This window comes from Octopus sinensis, linkage group LG5 (assembly GCF_006345805.1).
Source record: "Octopus sinensis linkage group LG5, ASM634580v1, whole genome shotgun sequence".
Classification (NCBI taxonomy): Eukaryota; Metazoa; Mollusca; class Cephalopoda; order Octopoda; family Octopodidae; genus Octopus; species Octopus sinensis.
Genome location: NC_043001.1, coordinates 72822328 through 72830476, shown reverse-complemented (window position 1 = coordinate 72830476; position 8149 = coordinate 72822328). Strand labels below are relative to the sequence as shown.

Below are 8149 nucleotides of genomic sequence, written 5' to 3'. Positions count from 1 at the left end.
ACATACATACATACATACATTACTTACATACATACATACATACATACATACATATATGCATGCATGCAAACATACAGATATGCAGGCATAACTACAGACTGGAGATCATGTCACTGATTTTGTTACCTCATAACTTTCTGAAGTAAAGAGAAAAAATGATTGAAATTTGGCATAGACTTTTGAGAGTGCAGATTGTGATTACATTGAAAAAATTATTGTTTTAATTTTAGAGGAGATTGAGAATATTCTTACCATATTCCTGACTTTATTTCCTCATAATTTTCTGAAAAAATGCATATCTTAAAATGACATTTTGCAGAAATACAGTTTTAAGGGTGTAGGTTACATAAATTCAATCTTTTGAATGTAGAAATCTACAAAAAAGAAAAAAAAAGATAAAAAAACATTGAATAATGTTAAAGTTACGGAAATTGATGGTAATAAAGTAGGGAAGGCATAAGCATAGCTGTGTGGTAAGAAGCTAGCTTCCCAACCACATGGTTCTGGGTTCAGTCCCACTATGTAGAACTTTGGGCAAATGTCTTTGACTGTAGCCTTGGGCTGGCCAAAGCCTTGTGAGTGGATGTAGTTGAAGGAAACTGAAAGAAACCTGTCATATATATAGTGCTTTATGGATGTGAAACCAAAGGTAATCCCATAAGCCGGCCAATTCTAACTTTTATATATATGAGCAAATACAATAACTAACTTCATCACAAAGAACAGTTGATTACCCAGATTCTATCACCTCATTAAAACATACAAAGATAGCAACATGATCCAGATTAGGCCCATCGTCTCCAGCATGGAAGGGCCTCTATATAAAATATCCTGGCTACTTTCTCACATCCTGAAATCCATATTCTCCACCTTTCCTGGACACGTCAAGAACTCCAACAAAGTCATCAAAAGACTCAGGCAAAACAGATATGCCTTTAGTCTTGACATTGTCTCAATGTACACAATGGTACCAGCACACTTGGTGGCCAGCCTATTGACTGATTGCATAGTAGTGTCCGACAACCACTGCTTTGGACTCACTGCAGCTAATATACATCAACTATTGTCCATCATCGTGGACAACACCTACTTCTCATTCAATGATCACATATACAAACAGACAAAAGGTCTCCCCATGGGATCCAGTCTCTTGGACCTACTAGCCATCACCTATATGAACCATCTGGAACGTTGAGCGCTCAACATCTGCTGTTCATGTGCCTTCTTCACCAGGTATGTAGATGACATCCTCATACTCACATCCTCCTGTGAAGAGGCAGACAGAATATTCACGACATTCAACAACATGGACATGAACATACGGTTCACTATAGAACATCCCGACAACACTGGATCACTATGGCTACTTGACTTCCAACTGAAAATAATGGAAGAAGGAGAGATCCACACTGAGTTCTACAGGAAAGCAGTCAGTAGAGATATGTTTGTTCAGTACAGTTCAGCCCTTCCACTCGGTGCCAAAATAGGATACGCCAGAAATGAACTTGCACACATCCAGAGCAAGTGCAGCAGGACAGAACACAAGGTGAACTATACCACATGCTTCCTAGAGATATTGAAAACCAACGGGTACCCTATATCCATTGCAAATCAGCTTAAGTACTCAAGATGACAAGCACGCCGAACACACAGAAAACCCAGCAACACATGCTTCCTTAAAATACCCCATTTTAGCGAGAGGATAACTACAGCCATCCGAAGAGTCATAAGAAGAGAAGGATTAGACATACAACTAGCCCACTCCGGCCCCTCTCTGAGAAGACACCTAGCAAAGAAATGAGCAAGGGACAGCAATCAATGCACACTAGCTAACTGCCCCATCTGTGACACAGATTTATATCAATGGGTAAATGTTGTGTATAGAATACAATGTAACAAATGCAAGTTCTATGTGGGAAGCACAACAAGATCGTTATACAATAGCATAAAAAAACATCAGAATGTGAGATCCTCCTTCACAAAACATCTAGACAGATGCCGGAACACCAACAAAAGCATAACAGTCACAACTGAGGCAAATGAAAGAAATTTGGGTAACCTAAGAATTAAGGAAGCTATCCGCATAGACAGACTAGGGCATAGACCAGATTAACAACAGGCTGGAGGTTTGCAATCAATATACTATTTAGCTGCATTTGGATGATGTATTATTAAAAAAAAAGAGAGAAAAAAAAAGAAACTGCATGTATAATACATAACTTAGAAGCTGCACTGCGAATGTGCCAACACATACATGCTTGAGACATGGCCGCTCACGCACTTCTCATAAGGAATTCCAGAAGGAGCTTCATGAGACCACTGCAGAGATGCTTCTGGAAAAAAAAGAAGAAAAATTCAGTAACTGTTGGAAAACTGATTGTAGCAGTGATTTGAACAATTCCTAGTGATATCTGAAGAAGGAATTTTTGTATTCTGAAATATTATTATATCAAACTATGGATAATTAAATTATAACAGTTATCATAGTCCATTGTTGTTATTATAGTGCATTGTTGTGCCATTAAAGACACATTATAATATATTATATTATATATATATATATGTATATACATATGTATATATACATATATATGATTTGGTTGTGTCCCACTGCATTAGGTCCCAGATTAAAGTGGTCATTTCTTCCAGCACTCTAGCCATCCATGCCTCCATGCATATCTGCCATCATTGAGAGTGATCTTGCAGGACATGGTCCATTGACTGAAGTTTGTCTATGTACAGGAGACAAATTGACATGTCTCCCATGCCCCACTTTACAAAGTTGGTGTTTGATGGAAGCAGGTCATAAGTAGCTCTTATTATGAAACTCAATCCAAGTGGTGCTATATGAGAGATTTCTACATTGCAGCATCCCAGGTTGTCCATTGCCCCTGCTGAGATTGCTGAATGGCTTTTACATACCTGTTTCTTTCCTCTTCACTCCTAACCTCCTGAATCACAAGATCCCTTTAGACTTTGCCTGTTGCTTTTGACTACCACTGCACAATGGTATTAACCAATACTTGCCTTCTTGCCATCATCTCTTAGTCTTCAGTTTCTTTTAAGCATTATCAATTGCATCCATGACTTTCCACTTCTTTCCTGTCTATAGGCTTAGTTATACCAATCTTACCATGCCATCTTTGAAGTCTTTGAGCATTTGTTGCAGTCTCGTTTTCCCCATCTTGTACTCTTTGACTAAGGACTTGAGAGGTAATCTTAGTTTTGCCCTCATGTAGTTGACAGCAACATCAGTCAGACTTGGGGGTACACCAAGCCACTTCCTTGTGTAGCTATTTATTTTTGCTTCCACTGCCAAAGTTGCAATTTCGTATACAAGCAGGGGCTATAGATATATTGGTACCAGCATATGCTAAAGATACCACACCTTGTATTTGCCAGGCAGAGGCTGCTTGTTGATCTTGAGTAGACCCTCCTCTACTGTCTTGGCTGGTTAGTGTCTTTCAGGATCTTGTAATACTATTTTCTAAGACTTTTTACTGGCTGCTCCAATACAGTGATAATCTTTCAGCTACCAACTTTAAAGCTAATATCTTCCTTCATTTTCCCTTTCCTTAGGGAGAAGTCCCCAGATTTCTAGGGTTTGAAAGCCATTCTACTCCACCATCAACTCGTCCAGTTGGTTGAGCAGATTCTGGGTTTCTGACTCATTTGATGCAAGGATAGTAGTGCTGTCTACGTAGGTTTTCAGGGGTGGCATCTTACATTCACCACCAAGGTCTGATGCACTTGCTATACTCACTCACACACACATACACAAATGTACATATATATATACATGTTTGTGTATACACAAACATATATATATATATACACACACATACATACATACATAAATATTATATATATGTGTGTGTGTAAATAAATACATACATCATCATTGTTTAACATTTGCTTTCCATGCTGGCATGGGTTGGACGGTTTGACTGTGGACTTGCAAGCTGGGAGGCAGCACCAGGTTCCAATCTGATCTGGTAAGGTTTCTACAGCTGGATGCCCTTTCTAACACCAACCACTCCGAGGGTGTAGTGGGCACTTTTTACATGCCACTGGCTTGGGAGCCAGTCAGGTGGCACTGGCATTAACTATGCTCGAATGGTGCTTTTTACATGCCACTGCCATGGGTGTCAGTCAGGCGGCACTGACATCGGTCACACTCGAATAGTGCTATACAACTGTGGTCATGCTGGAACACCAGTGTGGTCTTTCTGATTTCCTCAGTTTGGTGTGTTTCACATCACCACTCCTATATGTGCTTTTATCTCAGCTGTTGGCCAATTTGGTGTATAAGGGAGTTTGAATCTGCTGCCCTCATCTGTACCTCATATCAGGCTGTTGGTTCATCCAGAATTGTGGAGAGGAGGATGTCTAGTTCCTTTTTGAAGACATCTACTTCTACCTTACGCAGATTTCTTAATTTTTATGGTAGGGCATTGAAGAGCTGTAGGCCTTTGAATCCTAGACTATTGTAGTACTTGATCCTGAATTTAGATGGAGTGAATGGTACCTTTGGTACAATACAAGTTCTGGCATTTGAATAACACACTTTTCTTCTGTTAATCTAAACCTGTATTCATTTATTTTTCTGAATACTTCTTTAATATGTTCGAAGTATTGCTCCACTGACTCGCTCTTTGTCAAAATATCATGAAGATAAGTGATAGCGAAGTTGCAATCATTTAACATTGCATCCATTACTATGGCAGGTGCCACTTTTACTCCAAAAGGAAACCACTTGAATTTATACAATCCATGGTGTGTGTTGGTTGTTAAAAAGTGTGTGCAATTCTCCTCTACCTGTATGTGTAGATAGGCCTCTGTGAGGTCTAACTTTGAGAAAAATTTTCCTGAATTTAGCATTGTGAACACTTCTTCTGGGCTTGATAATGGATAGTTGTGTTCGAGTAAACAGTCATTTAATCCATTTGGAAAGCCTGCACACACTCTTAGTTTATTATCTTTTTCCTTTACATAAACCATCAGAGCTGCCCAGTCTGAATGGTAGACTTTTTCAATTATAGTTAGACTTTCTAGTCTTTCTAGCTTTTTATTGACTTCGTCCAATGTTACACATGGCATGTTCTGTTTGTGCCTAAAGACAGGTGTTGCCTTTTCTTTTACTATGATCCTCACTTTTGTTTTAGTGCAACATCCTAATACTTCCAAAAAGAAAACATTTGGAAACAATTTTTGAATATTTTGTCTCAGTTGTTCGACTTCATTCAAACTTTTAACCATGCCAACTACATTTTCATAGGGAACACTAATGGGAGTATCCCACATTTTAAATAACTGCATGCATTTTGTGCCGAATAGGTTTTGTGATTTTTCAACACATAAATGGTTGCCCTTTCTGTTTCATCTCGGAAAGTAACATTGCAAATACATTCGCCGATGAAATATAATTTCTTTCCTGCAACATCATATGCTACTTTATTTGATTTAAATAATTTTGGCTTACTGATTTGTTGCCACGTTTCTTCATTTATGATAGTGATGTCACTACATGTGTCTAATTGCATTTTGACACTAGTGGTTTCGATTTTCCCCTTAATGAATTCTCTGTTCATTGTACAAACTTTTTTCTCTGAGGACAAACTATTTTTTCCCGTTTGGTCCAGTTTCTCATCATCTTAGTTCTGCAGTGTGATTTAATGTGTCCTGTGCTCCCACAATGAAAGCACTTCACTTTTTTAAACAGACACTCTTTACTTGGGTGCCTACCACCAGATGCCATACATGAGTTTATCTCCTGGTATATCTTGTGTTTTTTTGTGAAACACTTTATTCGTCTTCTGACTTTGACATATTGGTTTTTATCTGTAAACTATCTCTATGCTGGATTTCTTCTGCGTTGTGCCTTATTTTTAACATCACATCGCACTCTTCTGACAGTTTCTGGAGAGTTATATCCTGGTTCATTTCCAGTTTTTGAAAAATTTTCGTTCTGACTTCAGCATCCTTTTTAGCAGTAAGTCCCTGAGCAAAAAAGAGGCACTTGAATGAGTCTAGGGTTAGTTTATCCAGTTTAAATCTCTCGCACTCTCTGTTCACGCTATCTGCATATGTGGTAAAAAGTCTTCGTCATTGCTTTTCTCAGAGTTCAAACACTTGCTACGTTTTTTACTAAACATCCTACATAAAGCGTCAATTGTGTCCATGAAATTTATGTCAGAGACTTTTTTAGGCAATATAAAGTTACAGTATTTCTCATGTTCTATCGTTGGCAGTTTCTTCAGAATTAGAATCTTTTTCATTTCGTCCAGCTTTCTTTTTCAAAAATTTGTTCAAATCTTCGGTAATATGCCTTGAAAGTGATTCTTTCTTCCAGTTTAAATTGATTTACTGAATTTGCTACATGGTCTGGCAAAAACGTATTTTTCAGCTTTGCTACCAACTTCATTAATTGTAGCATTTATTGCTGTAACATTTGTCGTTGTTCTTGTTCTTTGAGTTGTTGTTGTTGCTGTTTGTACAACTCAACTAAACCCTCTAACAAGTTTTCCATAATTTTACGGCTTTTTCCTAAAATATATACAGCAAAAATGTTTGTTACTCCTCTGTCGAGTTTTTAATTTTTCCACGGGAAAAATTTTTGCAAGTCGTCCATGTGAATTGTTTATTTTCTCATAAAAAATTTTTTTATTATTTTTCAACATTGTCCGCATGAATTATTTATATCCTCCTTGCCACTGTTATAATGTGGATCTTCATCCACTTGTATATAGTCATCGGCACTGTAATATTCTTGTCGTCTCTATTATGTTGTGGCAGTATTCTGCAGCTCATAGTCTTTGACCTGTCTACCGTGCTATTGCTCTGCAAGACGACTTTGAAATGTCTACCTTGACAGTAACTTGAACTCAAATATATCATGTAACTGACATGGTCTCAATCTGAGAACTCTTACAACAATTCTACCACTACTGACATCCTACAGTGACTGACTGTCTGACTTTATAGTGGCTGTCTCTCATACCACTTTGTCGTGTGGGAAGGAGTGCACCACTTTCATTACAACAATAGTGCCGTAGGAGTTGTGTGAAGCAGCTTCTTCCTGGATGAAAGCCGTGCTGTGTATTGTTCAGTTGGCCATTTTCTTCTAGGAACATTATCAACTTCCTTATTCTTTTATTCTTTTACTTGTTTCAGTCATTTGACCCCGGCCATACTGGTACACCACCTTAAAGGGTGTTACTTGAAGAAATTGACTTAATCTTTGTAAGCCTAGTACTTATTCTAACAGTCCCTTCAGCTGAACCGCTAAGTCACAGGACATAAACACACCAGCATTGGTTGTCAAGCAATGACAGGGAGACAAACACACACACACACATTGGGTTATCCCATAAATAATGTGTTTTTTTCAATTGCATGAACTAAAAGTCAGAGGGGGATGGGATAAACTACCTGCATCAACTTGCTTATAATTTTACCTAGTACTTATTCTCAGTGCAAGTTTTGAAGTGACAAAGCATATTATGAGTTCAATAAAAGCAGCAATGCATAGGAAAGGGAGAAGAATATTAATGCAGTATATGGCGATCAGACAGTAAGTGTAAGCCAGTGTCAATGGTGGTTCCAGAAATTCCAAGTCAGAAACTAGAGCCTAGATGATAAGCCTCATCCTGGAAGAGCTGTAGAGCTCGATGAAGATGTCCTGCAAACCCAGGTGGAACAAAATCCCATTGCAACTGTTGAGGAACTAGCAGAGAAGCTTGGATTTGGTCACTCAACTATTCATCAACACCTGCGTGCCATCGGAAAAAATCCTCAAGCTGGGTCAATGGGTTCCTCACAAACTTTTTGAGTCTAATCGCGTGCAGAGAGTGAATGTGCTGTTCTTTGCTGTCAGGTCTCACAAATGAACCTTTTTTGGACCAAATAGTGGCTGATGATAAGAAATGAATTCTCTATAAAAATGTCAAGCATCTTTGATTTCGAGACAAAAGGTATTCTTCCATCAGGATAATGCTTGGCCACATACAGCAAGGATGACATTCCAAAGGCTGGAGTAATTTGAATTGGAAACAATGCCCCACCTACCATATTTGCCAGACATTGCCCCATCTGATTATCATTTGTTCTGCAAGCTTCAAAATCATTTGGACGGAAAAAATATGAATTC

General features: G+C 38.3%; 1 protein-coding gene across 1 annotated transcript; it reads right to left on the bottom strand.

The window, feature by feature from the left end:
- Positions 1-342: 342 nt before the first annotated feature.
- Positions 343-5304, bottom strand: LOC115212187 (uncharacterized protein K02A2.6-like). Its single transcript, XM_029781026.1, has 4 exons — positions 4819-5304; positions 3134-3346; positions 2282-2333; positions 343-374 (listed from the first exon to the last, which is right to left on the bottom strand). The coding sequence occupies exons 1-4, from the start codon at positions 5302-5304 to the stop codon at positions 343-345; spliced, it is 783 nt and encodes a 260-aa protein (XP_029636886.1).
- Positions 5305-8149: the final 2845 nt, after the last annotated feature.